Here is a 22,997-nt window from a genome sequence, read left to right on the forward strand (position 1 = left end):
AGTTGTATACTACCTACATGTGTATTTTCATCCTCATACTTCCCTCCCTTTTTTGAATTCTTGTTAGTAAAATAAAACAACATAACTGTGCACATTGTGTTACTTCACTTTATTAGAATGTCAATTTTATATTCTAGGTAGCAAAACTATAATGTGCAATGTCTGTAGCTTCATATAAATAGATCTCCAATATCCGGGGTCACATGAAATATTGCCTAAGCCCCCCGTCAGGTCTCAGGAGTACACAGCAGCTGACAATCTGGTTACATATTGAACTTCTCTCCTGTATGGGACAACTTCAGGGTTTCGGGACAGACGTGAATATCCTGAGCCCATGCATTGCTTTAATCTCTTCTTGAAGAGCCTAGAAAAAATGGGAAACAAAGGAGGAAATAAAGGAGAAACTAAATAACCAAATATAAGTCGTATTTTTCAGACTATAGGACGCACCTTTTAGCAAGGCAAAAACTCTTGTTAAAAAGTTTGTGCTTCTTATAATCCAGAGGCAGCTCCCTCTGATAGAAGAAAATGCAGACACCGCAACCTTCCTGATCACTGAGAGCTGCTGACTCTCCTCCTGTCTGACACTGATCTAGTGATCGGTGCTGAGTAGGAGAGGAAGCTGCCAGGAGCCGCATGTCCTGACCCTACTAGCTCCAGGACATGTGATCAATCATATGCCTGGGAGGTACTGCAAGATGTGGTAACGTATAGTGCCTATGTCTGTGCTAAAATGTGCATGTAGCAAAGCTATGGGTGTATGGAAATAGAGCTGTGTGTCTCCATATGTGCATATGTAGCAGAGCTATGTGCCTCTATACGTGCAAATGTAGCAGAGCTGCGTGCCTCTATACGTGCATATGTAGCAGAGCTGCATGCTTCTATATGTGCATATGTAGCAGAGCTGTGTGCCTCTATACGTGCATATGTAGCATAGCTGTGTGCCTCGGTACGTGCATATGTAGCAGAGCTGTGTGCCTCAGTACGTGCATATGTAGCAGAGTTGTGTGCCTCGGTACGTGCATATGTAGCAGAGCTGTGTGCCTCGGTACGTGCATATGTAGCAGAGCTGTGTGCCTCTATACGTGCATATGTAGCAGAGCTGTGTGCCTCTATACGTGCATATGTAGCAGAGCTGTGTGCCTCTATACGTGCATATGTAGCAAAGCTGAGCCTCTATACGCGCATATGTAGCAGAGCTGTGTGCCTCTATACGTGCATATGTAGCAGAGCTGTGTGCCTCTATACGTGCATATGTAGCAAAGCTGAGCCTCTATATGCGCATATGTAGCAGAGCTGTATGCCTCTATACGCGCATAGGTAGCAGAGCTGTATGCCTCTATACGCGCATAGGTAGCAGAGCTGTATGCCTCCATACGCGCATATGTAGCAGAGCTGTGTGCCTCTATACGTGCATAAGTAGCAGAGCTGTGTGCCTCTACATGAGCATAAGTAGCAGAGCTGTGTGCCTCTATATGAGCATATAGTGAAGGAAATAATTATTTGATCCCTTGCTGATTTTGTAAGTTTGCCCACTGACAAAGTCTTAAACAGTTCACACTTTTAAGGGTAGGTTAATATTAACATTGAGAGATAGAATATCAAAAATAATATCCAGAAAATCATATTGTATGAATTATATAAATTTATTTGCATTTTGCAGTGAGAAATAAGTATTTGATCCCTCTGGCAAACAAGACTTAATACTTGGTGGCAAAACCCTTGTTGGCAAGCACAGCAGTCAGACGCGTTTTGTAGTTGATGATGAGGTTTGCGCACTTGTTAGGAAATTTGGTCCTCTCATCTGTGCAGATCATCGCTAAATAATTAAGATTTTGAGGCTGTCCCTTGGCAACTCGGAGCTCCCTCCATAAGTTTTCTATGGAATTAAGGTCTGGAGACTGGCTAGGCCACTCCATGACCTTAATGTGCTTCTTTTTGAGCCACTCCTTTGTTGCCTTGGCTGTATGTTTTGGGTCACTGTCTTTGCTGAAAGACCCAGCCACAACCCATTTTTAAAGGGAACCTGTCACCTCAGATTCCCGGGATATTAAAATGAGTTTTTACCGGTCCGATGGGCGGCGTTTCCTCTTCATTTATCCACCCCGTCCGTCCTTGTTTTCCGCAATATTTTAGTGAATTAGAGTATCTGTGCGCCATAGTTGGCGCGTACGCAATGCAATCTTCGGTGGCGCACGCGCAGTATGCTTTGCCCAATTGCAGGCAAAGCCGAAAAGCATTACTGCGCATGCACCTGTGCACTATGTCCCGGAACACAGCAAAATGCTTCCGGGACATAGTGCGCGGGCGCATGCGCAGTAATGCTGTTTGGCTTTGCCCGCAGTTGGGCAAAGCATACTGCGCGTGCGCCACCGAAGATCGCATTGTGCACGACCTCAATTTTTGTCTCATCTGACCACAGCACCTTCTCCCAATCACTCACAGAATCGCCGGAAGCTGGGTAGAGCGGTCATATCTCTCGATATGACTGTTCTACACGTGAGAACATCGTGGGACACTCGTTATTAATTGGACTACGGTGGAAAGGTAAGTATATGTTGGTTTATTATTTTTGATTGCTTGCATGAAACACGGGCGTCGGGGATTAGGTGATGGGTGAGTATGTATATGGCATGCAATTATGTAAATGTTTTTATTTTTATTTTTTACAATTGAACACAGTTGCGGGGATATAGGACTACTCTCCCATCATCAGCTCATGCTGTCACTGTTATATGTGGCAGCAGACAAAGCCGGATGGGAGTAGTAGTCCCATCAGACGACGCCTGGGTACACACACAGACCCGCAAACACACACAGACACACACACACCCGCAGACAGACACATGCACATACAGACACAAAGACACATGCAGACACCTACACTCGCAGACAGATGCACACATAAACACCCGCAGACAGAAACACACAGACAGACGTACACCCAAACACCTACAGACAGACACCCACATATTCTCCGCTCACGCACATATTCTCCGCTCACACACATTCTCCGCCCACAAACTCTTCTTCCTTCTGACATCATTTCCTTTCTGCAGTGTTTTTGGCCCGCAAATCTGCAGCAAATCCACAAACCTTTTTAAATCTGCGGTTTGGCTGCGGATTTGACTGAATCAATGAAATGCAATGGGTGCAGAAACGCTGCAGATCCGCAAAAAGAATTGACATGCTGCGGAAAATAAAACGCTGTGAATCAGGACGGAATTTTCCGCAGCATGTGCACACCAATTCTGGATTCCCATTAACATTGCTTGAGCAATCCTTTACAGATTTGGTGCAATTCTGAGCAGAAAAAACGCTGCTGATCCACAAAGTGTGCACATAGCCTTAAGGGTTATTTTTGCTAGATAATCTAGACATATACATATAATATGTTTTTTTGTTAAGTAATTTTTGCGGTAGGACTGTGTTTTACGATCATATTTTTTTTTTTTACAAATTTTAGATACGGACATAAATAAATGCAAATTTTATAGACCTAAAATTACCACAAACATAAAGTACAATGTGCCACAAAAAAAACAAATCTCAGAAACACTGGGATATGTAGAAGAATGACAGGGTTATTACCACATAACGTGACACTGGTCAGAATTGAAAAATTTTGGCCTGGTCAGGAAGGTGCACTGGCTTTGGCAGGAAGTAGTTAAAGCCATGATCACACATTCAGTATTTGGTGAATTTTTTACCTCAGTATTTGTAAGCCAAAACCAGGAGTGGAACAATCAGAGGAAAAGTATAATAGTAACACGTCACCTCTTCTGTATTTATCACCCACTCCTGGTTTTGGCTACAAATACTGAGGTAAAATACTGACCAAATACTGAACGTGGGACCAGGGCGCAAGAAAAGGACAATACTCACTTCATTAACCATTTTATGCTGCTGCACTGTGCGCTTCTCTTTGAATTCTTCAGACTCCACATGGATTTCATACATTGCTCCGCATCCTCCTGTGATAAAAGAGACCTGGATCAATTCTATCATATACACCAGGTTCACACTATTAGTATTTGGTCAGTATTTTACCTCAGAATTTGTAAGCCAAAACCAGGAAAGGAACAATTATAAGAAAAAGTATAATGGAAACACGTCACCACTTCTGTATTTATCACCCACTCCTGGTGTTGGCTTAGGCCAAGTTCACATTAGTGTTCGGGGGGCTTCCTCCGTTAAACTCCGCCTATTTCTGCATGCTTCCTGCGTACCTATCTTTAACATTGGGTACGCAGGCCATGCGGATGTATGTGGATGCGTGGTTTTGACGCACCCGCTGACCGAACGGGAACGCAACAAGTTGCGTTTTGTGCAGACGGCAGGGGCGTCAAAACAACGCATCCGCATGTCCTGCGTACCCAATGTTAAAGATGGGTACGCAGGACGCATGCAGAAGTATGCGGAGCTTAACGAAGGACGTACGCAGCCCTCCGCAAAGCCCCCGAACGCTAATGTGAACCCTGCCTTACAGATACTGAGGTAAAATTCTGACCAAATACTGAATGTGTGAACGCGGCCTTGTATAGAAATTGTATTATCCCATTTTATTTCATTCATTAGCAGCCAGATCCTCAAAACGATGAAGACCTGACAGAAGTTCTTTTTATTTTATTTTTTTTTACTTTAGACTGAAGACCTACCCTGGCTGGTTACTGTTTACAGCAGGAGGTTTGTTACAATGTATCCAGTTTTGATTTTAGCCAAGGATCAAATGTGAATACGGCCTAATTTAATCGTAAGTTTTCCACCTGCAAGCCCTGTGTTTTTCCAATACAGCTCGTAACCATCATAGTCTATGTGGCAATTCACATGTCCGCGTATATTTGCAGACCAAAATATTAATGTTAATACAAGTCTATAGGTCCATGGGGAAAAAAAAAAGAAAATGGGCAGCACTAAGGTGCCGTCCGTGTGTCTGTGTGCTGTCCGACTGTCATGCTTGTTTAATGGGAGACAAAAGACAAAAAAGGAAAATGATAAAACTTTGATGGTAAAAAACTGACACCGACCAAATACTGATGGAAATCTGTCTGTTACTTTAGTGTATGAAAATCATTAACATCTGAAAAAGGCCTAAAAGGAAAAAAGGGATATGTCATACTGGATTTAAATAGGAAAGCGTCTGCTGCGGGTTATTCACTCCTCCCACCGGAGTAAGCATATATACTTAGTCGGGCCAATTGTGTAGTTTTTTGGGGTTGAGTCGAGTGAAAAATTCTTTCACAATCCAGAAAATAACAGTATAAGGCTATGTGCACATGTTCCGGATTGTTCGCGTTTTTCCGGCGGTTTTCCACTGCAAAAATGCTTACATTAAGCATCCCATCAATTTAATGCATTACGCAATTTTTGTGCCCATGCTGCGTTTTTTTCCGCGAAAAAAACGCATCATGGAAAAAAACGCAGCATGTTCATTAATTTGGGGGAAAATCTGCAGATTTGCTAAATTATTGTTTTGGGAACCTCAGGAAAAAAACGCAAAAAAATACGCCAAAAAACCGTGCAAGAAATGCAATAAAAACGCGAAAACAACCCGCGAAAAATACGTGTGCGGATTTTGTGCGAAAGTAGTCCGGATTTGCTCAGGAAAATTCTGCAAACTTTCCTGAACGTGTGCACATAGCCTAACAGATAAACGTGTAGGGGCAGTAATGCACATTACATGAACAGTGGCCGAACCCTCCGATGTGGACTGGGGCCGGACAGCTATAATAACCCTCCAACATGTACTGGGGCTGGACAGCTATAATAACCCTCCAACGTGTACTGGGGCCGGACAGCTATAATAACCCTCCGATGTGGACTGGGGCTGGACAACTATAATAGCCCTCTGGTATGGACTGGGGCTGGACAACTATAATAACCCTCCGATGCGGACTGGGGCTGGACAACTATAATAACCATTACGTGTGGACTGGGGCTGGACAACTATAATAACGCTCCGGTGTGGACTGGGGCTGGACAACTATAATAACCCTCCGATGTGGACTGGGGCTGGACAACTATAATAGCCCTCTGGTATGGACTGGGGCTGGACAACTATAATAACCCTCCAATGCGGACTGGGGCTGGACAACTATAATAACGCTCCGGTGTGGACTGGGGCTGGACAACTATAATAACCCTCCGGTGTGGACTGGGGCTGGACAACTATAATAACCCTCCGATGTGGACTGGGGCTGGACAACTATAATAGCCCTCTGGTATGGACTGGGGCTGGACAACTATAATAACCCTCCGATGCGGACTGGGGCTGGACAACTATAATAACCATTACGTGTGGACTGGGGCTGGACAACTATAATAACGCTCCGGTGTGGACTGGGGCTGAACAACTATAATAACCCTCCGATGTGGACTGGGGCTGGACAACTATAATAACCCTCCGATGTGGACTGGGGCTGGACACCTATAATAACCCTCCGATGTGGACTGGGGCTGGACACCTATAATAACCCTCCGGTGTGGACAGGGGCTGGACACCTATAATAACCATCCGGTGTGGACTGGGGCTGGATGTGGACTGGGGCTGGACACCTATAATAACCCTCCGGTGTGGACTGGGGCTGGACACCTATAATAACCCTCCGGTGTGGACTGGGGCTGGACACCTATAATAACCATCCGGTGTGGACTGAGGCTGGACAACTATAATAACCCTTCGATGTGGACTGGGGCTGGACACCTATAATAACCCTCCGATGTGGACTGGATGTGGACTGGGGCTGGACAACTATAATAACCCTCCGGTGTGGACTGGGGCTGGACACCTATAATAACCATCCGGTGTGGACTGAGGCTGGACAACTATAATAACCCTTCGATGTGGACTGGGGCTGGACACCTATAATAACCCTCCGATGTGGACTGGATGTGGACTGGGGCTGGACAACTATAATAACCCTCCGGTGTGGACTGGGGCTGGACAACTATAATAACCCTCCGATGTGGACTGGGGCTGAACAACTATAATAACCCTCCGATGTGGACTGAGGCTGGACAACTATAATAACCATCCGGTGTGGACTGGGGCTGGATGTGGACTGGGGCTGGACACCTATAATAACCCTCCGGTGTGGACTGGGGCTGGACACCTATAATAACCCTCCGGTGTGGACTGGGGCTGGACACCTATAATAACCATCCGGTGTGGACTGAGGCTGGACAACTATAATAACCCTCCGATGTGGACTGGGGCTGGACACCTATAATAACCCTCCGATGTGGACTGGGGCTGGATGTGGACTGGGGCTGGACAACTATAATAACCGTCCGGTGTGGACTGGGGCTGGACAACAACAATAACCCTCCGATGTGGACTGGGGCTGAACAACTATAATAACCCTCCGATGTGGACTGAGGCTGGACAACTATAATAACCCTCCGATGTGGACTGGGGCTGGACACCTATAATAACCCTCCGATGTGGACTGGGGCTGGACACCTATAATAACCCTCCGGTGTGGACTGGGGTTGGACATGGACACCTATAATAACCATCCGGTGTGGACTGGGGCTGGATGTGGACTGGGGCTGGACAACTATAATAACCCTCCGGTGTGGACTGGGGCTGGACACCTATAATAACCATCCGGTGTGGACTGGGGCTGGATGTGGACTGGGGCTGGACACCTATAATAACCATCTGGTGTGGACTGGGGCTGGACAGCTATAATAACCCTCCGGTGTGGACTAGGGCTGGACACCTATAATAACCATCCGGTGTGGACTGGGGCTGGACACCTATAATAACCATCCGGTGTGGACTGGGGCTGGATGTGGACTGGGGCTGGACAACTATATTAACCATCCCATGTGGACTGGTGCTGGACACCTATAATAACCCTCCAGTGTGGACTGGGGCTGGACACCTATAATAACCCTCCGATGTGGACTGGGGCTGGACACCTATAATAACCCTCCGGTGTGGACTGGGGCTGGACATGGACACCTATAATAACCATCCGGTGTGGACTGGGGCTGGATGTGGACTGGGGCTGGACAACTATAATAACCCTCCGGTGTCGACTGGGGCTGGACACCTATAATAACCATCCGGTGTGGGCTGGGGCTGGATGTGGACTGGGGCTGGACACCTATAATAACCATCTGGTGTGGACTGGGGCTGAACAACTATAATAACCCTCCGATGTGGACTGGGGCTGGACAACTATAATAACCCTCCGATGTGGACTGGGGCTGGACACCTATAATAACCCTCCGATGTGGACTGGGGCTGGACACCTATAATAACCATCCGGTGTGGACTGGGGCTGGATGTGGACTGGGGCTGGACACCTATAATAACCATCCGGTGTGGACTGGGGCTGGATGTGGACTGGGGCTGGACAACTATAATAACCCTCCGGTGTGGACTGGGGCTGGATGTGGACTGGGGCTGGACAACTATAATAACCCTCCGGTGTGGACTGGGGCTGGACAACTATAATAACCCTCCGATGTGGACTGGGGCTGAACAACTATAATAACCCTCCGATGTGGACTGAGGCTGGACACCTATAATAACCCTCCGATGTGGACTGGGGCTGGACACCTATAATAACCCTCCGGTGTGGACTGGGGCTGGACACCTATAATAACACTCCGGTGTGGACTGGGGCTGGACACCTATAATAACCGTCCGGTGTGGACTGGGGCTGGATGTGGACTGGGGCTGGACAACTATAATAACCCTCCGGTGTGGACTGGGGATGGATGTGGACTGGGGCTGGACAACTATAATAACCCTCCGGTGTAGACTGGGGCTGGACAACTATAATAACCCTCCGATGTGGACTGGGGCTGAACAACTATAATAACCCTCCGGTGTGGACTTGGGCTGGACACCTATAATAACCCTCCGGTGTAGACTGGGGCTGGACAACTATAATAACCCTCCGATGTGGACTGGGGCTGAACAACTATAATAACCCTCCGGTGTGGACTGGGGCTGGACACCTATAATAACCCTCCGGTGTGGACTGGGGCTGGACACCTATAATAACCCTCCGGTGTGGACTGGGGCTGGACACCTATAATAACCCTCCGGTGTGGACTGGGGCTGGACACCTATAATAACCCTCCGGTGTGGACTGGGGCTGGACACCTATAATAACCCTCCGATGTGGACTGGGGCTGAACAACTATAATAACCCTCCGGTGTGGACTGGGGCTGGACACATATAATAACCCTCCGGTGTGGACTGGGGCTGGACACCTATAGTAACCCTCCGGTGTGGACTGGGGCTGGACACCTATAATAACCCTCCGATGTGGACTGGGGCTGGACACCTATAATAACCCTCCGATGTGGACTGGGGCTGGACACCTATAATAACCCTCCGGTGTGGACTGGGGCTGGACACCTATAATAACTATCCGGTGTGGACTGGGGCTGGATGTGGACTGGGGTGGACACCTATAATAACCCTCCGGTGTGGACTGGGGCTGGACACCTATAATAACCCTCCGGTGTGGACTGGGGCTGGACACCTATAATAACTATCCGGTGTGGACTGGGGATGGACAGCTATAATAACCCTCTGATGTGGCGTTAAGAGGCCACCTTACTCCCTGGTAGGATATCTGGGGAAGGTGGTAACAATAGTAATGCCCGCTCCTGGCCAGCTTCCTATGCTAGTAGCAATCTCCCGACACAGTACAATGGCTGATATTACTCTATTGCATTTCTACTCTACACTTGGTGTTTTCTTGAGGACATTATGCTGGGACGGAATGACCAAGAAATCTACTGGATCCCAAGTCATTGTCCTCACTCACACTCATTGTACATCACTCTTTATTACCGGATATATCAATCACGTTCACAAAGGAGGCGAGAGGAAACTTTGTCTTCAGTACATGTGTGATCCGATCTTCTGCTTCAGTCTTTGAGGCAAATGATCTTCTAAGGTTACAGAGGACACAAGTCTATCCGGAAGGAAAGTAAAATATATTCCTATAATTAACCATTGATAACATGTACCAGACATAAGTATTCTCTCAGGATCATGCACAAAGCCGTATACATCATGCGCAGATGTAATATGTCTCCATAATTAGCAATTGCAATGGGGGTTCATTTAAAGGGAACCTGTCACCCACAAAATCGAGAGTGAGCTAAGCCCACCAGCATCAGGAACTTATCTACAGCATTCTGTAATGCTGTAGATAAGCCCCCGATGTATCCTGAAAGATAAGAAAAACAGGTTAGATTATACTCACCCAGGGGCGGTCCGATCCGATGTGCGTCACGGTCCGGTCCGGGGCCTCTCATCTTCATAGGATGACGTCCTCTTCTTGTATTCACACTCCGGCGCAGGCGTACTTTGTCGTTCCTGTTGAGGGCGGAGCAAAGTACTGCAGTGTGCAGGGAAAGGTCAGAGAACCCCGGCGCCTGCGCACTGCAGTACTTTGCTCTGCCCTCAACAGGAAAGACAAAGTACGCCTGCGCCGGAGCGTGAATACAAGAAGAGGACGTCATCGTAAGAAGATGGGAGGCCCCGGACCGGACCGCACCGCACCGCGACGCCCATCGGACCAGAACTGGATCGGACCGCCCCTGGGTGAGTATAATCTAACCTCTTTTTCTCATCTTTCAGGATACATCGGGGGCTTATCTACAGCATTACAGAATGTTGTAGAGAAACCCCTGATGCTGGTGGGCTTAGCTCATCTTCCATTTTGAGGGTGACAAGTTCCCTTTAAAGAATACATTGGTCCCAATGAGCTCAGGACCCATTTGTGTGAAGTCATCCAACATTGTGCACACGTCAATAGATAGGGCACAAAATACACCAATACATAGTAAAAAGACTAGGTAACAAATGCCTTAAAAAAAAAACCTAACGATGAATTGGAGCCAATGTGACAGGTTGTCCTGACAGATGAAGGTAGAGATTGCCCAGAGTGGAGAACATCTTTACAGTGATCCTGTCAAGTAAAAAAAACCTGACATTAAACTGAAGAATGTGGTTACCCTGCAGGCTAATCACATTCTGATGCTGCGCTTACACTTAGAGCCCAGTTGCTGGGAGGAAATAACTTTATTCCTCCCAGCAGCCTCCGGCTTTCAGTCATAGGGCTGCGGCCGGCGCGGCTTTGGTCACCGCTCAGTACATAGTGAGCGGAGGCTGTTACAACGCCCCCGACCCTGACTGACAGCTGGCGCTAATGTTGAACTGGCTGTCAGTCAGTGCCGGGTGTGCGGTCACACAGGACTGAGCTGTGACTGAAGCCACGCCGGCCGCACGACTATGACTGAAAGCCGGAGGCTGCTGGGAGGAATAACGTCCATTACTTCCCTGCAGCGGGGCTCTCAGTGCCGACACGGGGCAGGTACAGAATGCTATTAACCCCATATCTGCAGGTTAATAGCATTTTTTTACATGACAGATTGTCTTTAAGCTGAAAGCTAGTTGTGGAAGAGCGGACTCAGTGTAAACAGGCTGCCGATGAACAAGGACTTGTCTGTTTCTGTAGCTCAAAAGATTGGTCGTTCTCGGCTGTGAATCGTCCTGTGTAAACGCACCGCTGCGATCTATGGCCACCTACGTGCCCTGAGCGATCTAGTGTAGATCTATTACACAATGTGCATCGCTTGCTTTGGTCTGTCTGTGTAAACAGGCTTCTCAGTGACCGATGATCGATAAAGGCTGCACAATCGGTGGTTGTCTGGTGCTGCCGGTCAGGCCACATGACTGGTCCATCCAGTCCATGCAATCCCTCAGCTCAAGTCTACACGTTATTACCTGCACTGGCACACTGCAGCGGAAGGCAGAGATGTGGTGCGATGCTGAGAGGACACACTGTACCAGCCCCTCTGCTGTGAGCAGTGATGTATACTCACCCTCGCCCTGGAGAGCAGGGCTCCGGCAGCCCACATGATCCTAATGTGCAGGGGAATAGTCAATGTCACTACTGTACAGCCATAAGCGCTGTTGTAGTCGGCGCTTGGCAATGACGTCATCAGACGCACCGGCCGCCATTATTGATACTGGCACTAGCGAGTTTTACCACAACCGATATTTTTTTGCCAATGTGAAAGGGAATAAACGACAGACTAAGCTGCGGCTGCATTATTTTCTTACAAGTATTGCTCCTCTGGTCTCTGTCACGTAGCTACCAGATATAAGAGGAGGCGAGGAAACGTGACGTCATCAGCAGCGGCTGCGGCAACCTGATCTAGGCGCAGTGTCTTATTGTGGCCGCAAGAGGGAGCAGTGCAAGGAAATCTGCGGGAGTAGTATGTACCTCACTGTATAACCAGGGTAATTGTGTTATGTATAAGGAGGGTGACTGTGTGTAGTGAGGGTGACTGTATAACCAAGGTGACTGTGTGTGTATAATGAGGGTGACTGTGTGTAGTGAGGGTGACTGTATAACCAAGGTGACTGTATAGTGAGGGTGACTATATAACCAGGGTGACTGTGTATAGTGAGGGTGACTGTATATAACCAGGGTGACTGTATATAACCAGGGTGACTGTGTATAGTGAGGGTGACTATATATAGTGAGGGTGACTATATATAACCAAGGTGACTGTATAGTGAGGGTGACTATATATAACCAGGGTGACTGTGTATAGTGAGGGTGACTGTATATAACCAGGGTGACTGTGTATAGTGAGGGTGACTGTGTATAACCAGGGTGACCAGTGGCGTAACTACAAAGTTATGGGCCCCGGTGCGAACTTCCAAATGGGGCCCCCCCCGCCATAAAATTCAATGTAAGCCCCATAGAATACAATGCAGCCCCCCTCATAGTATAATGCAGCCCCTCCATACAGGGGCAGTGACAAAGACACGAGCAAATGGTGACGAGGGGGCAGAGGAGAGGGAACAAGGGGGCAAGGAAGACAGGCACTAGGGGACACATGGGGGCTAGGAGGCAGGGGAGAAGGATACAAGGGGTCTAGTGGGCAAGGGAGACTGACACAAGTGGGCAAGGGAGACTGACACAAAGGGCACACGGGGACTAGTGGACAAGAGAGACTGGCACACGGGGACACGGACTAGTGGGCAAGGGAGACTGACACACGGGGAATAGTGGGCAAGGGAGACTGATACAAGGGGACTAGTGGGCAATGGAGACTGACACACGGGGACAAGGGACAAGCACAAGGGGACAAGGGAGACAGGCACAAGGGGACACATAGGGACTAGTGAGCAAGAGACTGACACAAGGGGACAAGGGATACAAGCACAAGGGGACACACAGGGACAAGTGGGAAAGGGAGACTGACACACAGGGACTAGTGGGCAAAGGAGACTGACACAAGCACAAGGGGACAAAGGAGACTGACACAAGCACAAGGGGACATAGGAGACAGGCACATGGGGACACACAGGGACTAATGGGCAAGGGAGACTGGCACACGGGGACACAAGCATAAGGGAGACAGGCTCAAGGGGACACACAGGGACTAATGGGCAAGGGAGACTGGCACACGGGGACAAGGGACACAAGCATAAGGGGACAAGGGAGACAGGCACATGGGGACACACAGGGACTAATGGGCAAGGGAGACTGGCACATGGGGACACAAGCATAAGGGAGACAGGCTCAAGGGGACTCACGGCCCCCTGACCTGCCAGAGCCGCTTGCAGCTGCGACCGTAGTAGTTACGCCGCTGCCTCACACACACACATACTACAGATATCACACACACACTACAGATATCACACACACACATCATACTACAGATATCACACACACACACACATCAGTTATTACACACACTACAGATATCACACACACATCATATTAGATATCACACACATACTACAGTTATCACACACACACACTACAGATATCACACACACACACAGACATACTACAGATATCACACACACACACATCATACTACAGATATCACACACACACTACAGATAACACACACACTACAGATAACACACACACACTACAGATATCACACACACACACACACACACATACACACACTACAGATATCACACACACACACACATACACACACTACAGATATCACACACACACACATCATACTACAGATATCACACACATACTACAGTTATCACACACACACTACAGATACCACACACACACACACACACACACACACACACCAGAGATACCAGCTCATATACACAACTCACAATCTCCTCTCTGGTACAGGGGTGGCTGATGTAAACCGGCTGCAGCTCCTCAGCTTCTCCTGACTAAGGCTAGTTTCACACTAGCGTCGGGAACAACCCGTCGCTGTGCGTCGGGCCGACGTTCCCGACGCTAGTGTGGTCTCCGCCGCACAACGGGGGCAGCGGATGCATTTTTCCCACGCATCCGCTGCCCCATTGTGAGGTGCGGGGAAGTGCGGGGAGGTGGGGGCGGAGTTCCGGCCGCGCATGCGCGGTCGGAAAAAGTGGACCGTCGGGAGCAAAAAACGTTACATGTAAGGTTTTTTTCTCCCGACGGTCCACTACCACACGCCCAAGCGTCGCAAAACGGACGCGACGTTTGGCAATGCGTCGCAAATGCGTCGCTAATGTTAGTCTATGACGAAAAAACGTATCCAGCAAGAACTTTTGCTGGATGCGTATTTTCGGCAAAACGACGCATTTGCGACGTATTGCAGTTAACGCTAGTGTGAAACTAGCCTAAAGCGGCTCTGTCCCGCACCTCCCCCCTGCTCTCGCCTTCTGTCCCGGGGTTATTTTGGCTTTCTCTTAAAGGGAACCTGTCACCCCGTTTTTTCCGTATGAGATAAAAATACTGTTAAATAGGGCCTGAGCTGTGCATTGCAATAGTGTATTTTGTGGACCCCGATTCCCCACCTATGCTGCCGAAATACGTTACCAAAGTAGTCGTTTTCGCCTGTCAATCAGGCTGGTCTGGTCAGATGGGCGTGGTGTCTTCCCCCAGATCTTGCTTAGTTTTCCGTTGGTGGCGTAGTGGTGTGCGCATGCCCAAGGTCCCGAATCCACTGCACAGGGGAGTGAAAATAGCGTGATGTGCGACATTTCATTGGTGATCGGTGGGGGCGGCCATCTTCCTTTGGCCGCGCGTGCGCAGAAGCGGCGCTCTGCTGGCCGCGGCTTCAGGAAAATGGCCGCAGGATGCCGCGCGTGCGCAGATGGAGATCGCGGCGGCCATTTTCCTGAAGCAGAGATGCGACACCTCGTACACACCCGACTCCGCTCCGTACACCCCCGGCTCCGCTCCGTACACCTCGTACACCCCCGGCTCCGCTCCGTACACCTCGTACACACACGGCTCCGCTCCGTACACCTCGTACACACACGGCTCCGCTCCGTACACCTCGTACACACACGGCTCCGCTCCGTACACCTCGTACACACACGGCTCCGCTCCGTACACCTCGTACACACACGGCTCCGCTCCGTACACCTCGTACACACACGGCTCCGCTCCGTACACCTCGTACACACACGGCTCCGCTCCGTACACCTCGTACACACACGGCTCCGCTCCGTACACCTCGTACACACACGGCTCCGCTCCGTACACCTCGTACACACACGGCTCCGCTCCGTACACCTCGTACACACACGGCTCCGCTCCGTACACCTCGTACACACACGGCTCCGCTCCGTACACCTCGTACACACACGGCTCCGCTCCGTACACCTCGTACACACACGGCTCCGCTCCGTACACCTCGTACACACACGGCTCCGCTCCGTACACCTCGTACACACACGGCTCCGCTCCGTACACCTCGTACACACACGGCTCCGCTCCGTACACCTCGTACACACACGGCTCCGCTCCGTACACCTCGTGCACACACGGCTCCGCTCCGTACACCTCGTGCACACACGGCTCCGCTCCGTACACCTCGTGCACACCCGGCTCCGCTCCGTACACCTCATGCACACCCGGCTCCGCTCCGTACACCTCATGCACACCCAGCTCTGCTCCGTACACCTCATACACACCCGGCTCCGCTCTGTACACCTCATACACACACTGCTCTGCTACATCCACCCAAACCCCTCCTGACCTCACACAACAGCTTACCCTCCTCCAGCATGATGACAAACAGCACTGCACTACTGTCCTGCACTACACGGAAGCCCTTGATCATGTGACTCCAACTCCTCCCCTCCTGTGACCTCATCACAGGTCCTGTGCGCACAGAGCAGTGGCAGCTATAGTAGTGGTGTGCGGCTCTCTGCGGTGGAGGGGCTCTGCTGCGGGTCAAGTGCAGTCCCACCCGTGATCGCGAGTGCACGCGCAGCAGGGCCTGTAAGAATTATTTAAAGGGCCGGCGGCCCATTTTGTAGCTTAGAGTTCTTAGGAGCCCGCCCAGTCTGCTGGACTGGGTGGGCCCCTAAGCACTGCGGGCCCCGTCGCAATTGCGACCCCTGCGACCGCGGTAGTTACGCCCCTGAGGGTGACTGTGTATAGTGAGGGTGACTGTATATAACCAGGGTGACTGTGTATAACCAGGGTGACTGTATATAACCAGGGTGACTGTGTATAGTGAGGGTGACTGTATATAACCAGGGTGACTGTATATAACCAGGGTGACTGTATATAACCAGGGTGACTGTGTATAGTGAGTGTGACTATATATAACCAGGGTGACTGTGTATAGTGAGGGTGACTGTATATAACCAGGGTGACTGTGTATAGTGAGGGTGACTGTGTATAACCAGGGTGACTGTGTATAGTGAGGGTGACTGTGTATAACCAGGGTGACTGTGTATAGTGAGGGTGACTGTGTATAGTGAGGGTGACTGTATATAACCAGGGTGACTGTGTATAGTGAGGGTGACTGTGTATAGTGAGGGTGACTGTATATAACCAGGGTGACTGTGTATAGTGAGGGTGACTGTATATAACCAGGGTGACTGTGTATAGTGAGGGTGACTGTATATAACCAGGGTGACTGTGTATAGTGAGTGTGACTATATATAACCAGGGTGACTGTGTATAGTGAGGGTGACTGTATATAACCAGGGTGACTGTGTATAGTGAGGGTGACTGTGTATAACCAGGGTGACTGTGTATAGTGAGGGTGACTGTATATAACCAGGGTGACTGTGTATAGTGAGGGTGACTGTATATAACCAGGGTGACTGTGTATAGTGAGGGTGACTGTGTATAACCAGGGTGACTGTGTATAGTGAGGGTGACTGTATATAACCAAGGTGACTGTATAGTGAGGGTGACTATATATAACCAGGGTGACTGTGTATAGTGAGGGTGACTGTATATAACCAGGGTGACTGTGTATAGTGAGGGTGACTGTGTATAACCAGGGTGACTGTGTATAGTGAGGGTGACTGTATATAACCAGGGTGACTGTGTATAGTGAGGGTGACTGTATATTACCAGGGTGACTGTATATAACCAGGGTGACTGTATATAACCAGGGTGACTGTGTATAGTGAGTGTGACTATATATAACCAGGGTGACTGTGTATAGTGAGGGTGACTGTATATAACCAGGGTGACTGTGTATAGTGAGGGTGACTGTGTATAACCAGGGTGACTGTGTATAACCAGGGTGACTGTGTATAGTGAGGGTGACTGTGTATAGTGAGGGTGACTGTATATAACCAGGGTGACTGTGTATAGTGAGGGTGACTGTGTATAGTGAGGGTGACTGTATATAACCAGGGTGACTGTGTATAGTGAGGGTGACTGTATATAACCAGGGTGACTGTATATAACCAGGGTGACTGTGTATAGTGAGTGTGACTATATATAACCAGGGTGACTGTGTATAGTGAGGGTGACTGTATATAACCAGGGTGACTGTGTATAGTGAGGGTGACTGTGTATAACCAGGGTGACTGTGTATAGTGAGGGTGACTGTATATAACCAGGGTGACTGTATATAACCAGGGTGACTGTGTATAGTGAGGGTGACTGTGTATAACCAGGGTGACTGTGTATAGTGAGGGTGACTGTATATAACCAGGGTGACTGTGTATAGTGAGGGTGACTGTGTATAACCAGGGTGACTGTATATAACCAGGGTGACTGTATATAACCAGGGTGACTGTGTATAGTGAGGGTGACTGTATATAACCAGGGTGACTGTGTATAGTGAGGGTGACTGTATATAACCAGGGTGACTGTGTATAGTGAGGGTGACTGTGTATAACCAGGGTGACTGTATAGTGAAGGGTGACTGTATATAACCAGGGTGACTGTGTATAGTGAGGGTGACTGTATATAACCAGGGTGACTGTATATAACCAGGGTGACTGTGTATAGTGAGGGTGACTGTATATAACCAGGGTGACTGTGTATAGTGAGGGTGACTGTATATAACCAGGGTGACTGTGTATAGTGAAGGGTGACTGTATATAACCAGGGTGACTGTGTATAGTGAGGGTGACTGTATATAACCAGGGTGACTCTGTATAGTGAGGGTGACTGTATATAACCAGGGTGACTGTGTATAGTGAGGGTGACTGTGTATAACCAGGGTGACTGTGTATAGTGAGGGTGACTGTATATAACCAGGGTGACTGTGTATAGTGAGGGTGACTGTGTATAACCAGGGTGACTGTGTATAGTGAGGGTGACTGTATATAACCAGGGTGACTGTGTATAGTGAGGGTGACTGTGTATAACCAGGGTGACTGTGTATAGTGAGGGTGACTGTGTATAGTGAGGGTGACTGTATATAACCAGGGTGACTGTATATAACCAGGGTGACTGTGTATAGTGAGTGTGACTATATATAACCAGGGTGACTGTGTATAGTGAGGGTGACTGTATATAACCAGGGTGACTGTGTATAGTGAGGGTGACTGTGTATAACCAGGGTGACTGTATATAACCAGGGTGACTGTGTATAGTGAGGGTGACTGTGTATAGTGAGGGTGACTGTGTATAACCAGGGTGACTGTATATAACCAGGGTGACTGTGTATAGTGAGGGTGACTGTGTATAGTGAGGGTGACTGTATATAACCAGGGTGACTGTGTATAGTGAGGGTGACTGTGTATAGTGAGGGTGACTGTATATAACCAGGGTGACTGTGTATAACCAGGGTGACTGTGTATAGTGAGGGTGACTGTGTATAGTGAGGGTGACTGTATATAACCAGGGTGACTGTGTATAGTGAGGGTGACTGTATATAACCAGGGTGACTGTGTATAGTGAGGGTGACTGTGTATAACCAGGGTGACTGTATATAACCAGGGTGACTGTGTATAGTGAGGGTGACTGTATATAACCAGGGTGACTGTGTATAGTGAGGGTGACTGTATATAACCAGGGTGACTGTGTATAGTGAGGGTGACTGTATATAACCAGGGTGACTGTGTATAGTGAAGGGTGACTGTATATAACCAGGGTGACTGTGTATAGTGAGGGTGACTGTATATAACCAGGGTGACTGTGTATAGTGAGGGTGACTGTATATAACCAGGGTGACTGTGTATAGTGAGGGTGACTGTATATAACCAGGGTGACTGTGTATAGTGAGGGTGACAGTACAGATGCATCTCACAAATTAGAATATCATCAAAAAGTTTATTTCAGTTCTTCAATACAAAAAGTGAAACTCATATATTATATAGAGTCATTACAAACAGAGTGATATATTTCACGTGTTTATTTCTGTTAATGTTGATGATTATGGCTTACAGCCAATGAAAACCCAAAAGTCATTATCTCAGTAACAATCAGTGATGGTTTGGGGAGCCATGACATCTGCTGGTGTAGGTCTACTGTGTTTTATCAAGACCAAAGTCAATGCAGCCGTCTAACAGGAAATTTCAGAGCACTTCATACTTCCCTCAGCCGACAAGCTTTTTGGAGATGGAAATTTCATTCTCCAGCAGGACTTGGCACCTGTCCACACTGACAAAAAGTACCAATACCTGGTTTACAAACAACAGTATCACTAGGCTTGATTGGCCTGCAAACTCGCCTGACCTTAACACCATAGAGAATCTATGGGATATTGTCAAGAGGAAGATAAGGAACGCTAGACCCAACAATGCAGACGAGCTGAAGGCCGGTATCAAAGCAACCTGGGCTTCCATAACACCTCAGCAGTGCCACAGGCTGATCACCTCCATGCTAGGCCGCATTGAAGCAAAAATTGATGCGAAAGGAGCCCCGACAAAGTATTGAGTGCATTTACTGAACATACATTTCAGTAGGCCAATCATTTCGCATATTAAAATCTTTTTTTCGAGTTGGTGTTATAAAGTATTCTAATTTACTGAAATAATGACTTTTGGGTTTTCATTGGCTGTAAGCCATAATCAGTAACAATCTGTAATGACTCTATATAGTATATGAGTTTCACTTTATGTATTGAAGAACTGAAATAAATTAACTTCTTGATATTCTAATTTTGTGAGATGCACCTGTATATAACCAGGGTGACTGTGTAGTGAGGGTGACTGTATAACCAGGGTGACTGTATAACCAGGGTGACTGTGTAGTGAGGGTGACTGTATATCCAGGGTGACTGTGTAGTGAGGGTGACTGTGTATAAGGAGGGTGACTGTATATAACCAGGGTGACTGTGTAGTGAGGGTGACTGTATATCCAGGGTGACTGTGTAGTGAGGGTGACTGTGTATAAGGAGGGTGACTGTATATAACCAGTGTGACTGTATGTAAGGCCGGTGAACTAGTGTATGATACGGACGAGTGTTAGGCTACTTTCACATTAGCGTCGGGCTCGGCCCGTCGCAGTGCGTCGGGCCAAGGTTACCGACGCTAGCGTTCTCTGCGCCGCACAACGGGGGCAGCGGATGCATTTTTCCAGCGCATCCGCCGCCCCATTGTGAGGTGCGGGGAGGTGGGGGCGGAGTTCCGGCCGCGCATGCGCGGTCGGAAAAAGCGGACCGTCGGCAGCAAAAAACGTTACATGTAGCGTTTTTTGCAGCCGACGGTCCGCCACAACACGGCGCAACCGTCGCACGACGGTTGCGACGTGTGTCAATTCGTCGCAATGCGTCGTTAATGTTAGTCTATGGACAAAAAACGCATCCTGCAAGCACTTTTGCAGGATGCGTTTTTTGACCAAAACGACGCATTGCAACGGAGGACAAAAAACGCCAGTGTGAAAGTAGCCTTATGCAAGAAAACATTGCATAGCACTCGGACCACTGTTAATCTATGGGGCAGCTCCCATAACCGTTTTTTTCTCGGGTGTATTCAGCGTGCAAGTGAAATCGCAGAATACTGCGATTATACGCGTATATTGCCCAAGTCTCACCAATGCAAGTCTATGGGTGCAAGAAAAAAAAATGGACACCACACGGACCATCAGTGTTACTTGCAAGAAATATAGTGACGGTTACAAAAAAAGCAGTAAAGCCGCACCCTATAATTATATAGTCTCTATGGACATCAGGGCGCACGTCCTCACCAGGGGGTCCATCCCAGATAGAACATCCAAATCCAGACTAAAGAAAAGGACAGCGCCACACCGGATAGTGAAAAGCAGCTCACATATTTATTCTGCCTTCTGTGGCAACGTTTCGGTCCGAAGACCTTTGTCAAGCCCTTGACAAAGGTCTTCGGACCGAAACGTTGCCACAGAAGGCAGAATAAATATGTGAGCTGCTTTTCACTATCCGGTGTGGCGCTGTCCTTTTCTTTAGTCTGGATTTGTGTATAGTGAGGGTGACTGTATATAACCAGGGTGACTGTGTGTAGTGAGGGTGACTGTATATAACCAGGGTGACTGTATAGTGATGGTGATTGTATAACCAGGCTGACTGTGTGTAGTGAGGGCGACTTTATAACCAGGGTGACTGTGTGTAGTGAGGGTGACTGTATACACATATTTCTGCAGTGTTTTTGCATATTTGCATTTTTTAAGTGTTTTTAATCATTATGCTGTGTTTTTTGTGTGCACATGTGTGCGTACTCTGTAGGTCTTTTTGTCAATTTAATAAAAATTAAATTTTTATACCATCATAGAGGTGTTCCTATCCATGTGGGCATGATCTTTCTTTTTTTGTTTGCGTGCAGTTACAAGCCCACAGTGAACCCTCTGTCTTTTGCGGTGCCCTCCATTTCTCTATTCATTCCTAGTGAGGGTGACTGTATACAACCAGGTTGACTGTGTATAGTGAGGGTGACTGTACATAACCAGGGTGACTGTGTATAGTGATGGTGACTGTATATAACCATGGTTACTGTGTGTAGTGAGGGTGACTGTATAACCAGGGTGACTGTGTATAGTGAGGGTGACTATATAACCAGCGTGACTGTGTGTAAGAGTGACAGTATATAACGAGGGTGACTGTAAGGGTGACAATATATCACCAGGGTGACTGTGTTTAGTGAGGGTGACTGTATATAACCAGGGTGACAGGGTGTAAGAGTGACATTATATAACCAGGGTGACTGTGTGTAAGAGTGACAGTATATAACCAGGGTGACTGTGTATAGTGAGGGTGACAGTATATAACCAGGGTGAGTGTGTGTAAGGGTGATTGTATATAACCAGGGTGACTGTGTATAGTGAGGGTGACAGTATATAACCAGGGTGAGTGTGTGTAAGGGTGACAGTTAGTGTTGAGCGATACCTTCCGATACTCAAAGGTATCGGTATCGGATGGTATCGGCCGATATCCAAAAAATATCGGATATCACCGATACCGATACCCGATACCAATGCAAGTCAATGGGACACAAGTATCGGAAGGTATCCTGGATGGTTCCCAGGGTCTGAAGGAGAGGAAACTCTCCTTCAGGCCCTGGGATCCATATTCATGTAAAAAATAAAGAATTAAAATAAAAAATATGGATATACTATATGGATATACTCACCCGTCCGGCGGCCCCTGGACCTTACCGATGTAACCGGTCACATGAGCGGTCACGCGACCAATCACAAGCCGCGACTTCATCGAAGGTCCTAAACTCCTCATTCTTAGGAACGGAGGCTGCCGGTTACATCGGTAAGGTCCAGGGGCCGCCGGACGGGTGAGTACATCCATATTTTTTATTTTAATTCTTTATTTTTTACATGAATATGGATCC

General features: G+C 48.2%; 1 protein-coding gene across 1 annotated transcript; it reads right to left on the minus strand.

Moving 5' to 3' along the window:
* Window positions 1-94: 94 nt before the first annotated feature.
* Window positions 95-12,020, minus strand: BOLA3 (bolA family member 3). The gene is given in 5 exon segments (XM_077260869.1): window positions 95-364; window positions 3,886-3,974; window positions 9,825-9,948; window positions 11,867-11,911; window positions 11,913-12,020. Coding segments are annotated over 5 exon segments (417 nt in total). The 5' UTR covers window positions 12,006-12,020; the 3' UTR covers window positions 95-298.
* Between the last annotated feature and the right edge of the window lie 10,977 nt (window positions 12,021-22,997).

Source organism: Ranitomeya variabilis, chromosome 5 (genome assembly GCF_051348905.1).
Source record: "Ranitomeya variabilis isolate aRanVar5 chromosome 5, aRanVar5.hap1, whole genome shotgun sequence".
Lineage (NCBI taxonomy): Eukaryota > Metazoa > Chordata > Amphibia > Anura > Dendrobatidae > Ranitomeya > Ranitomeya variabilis.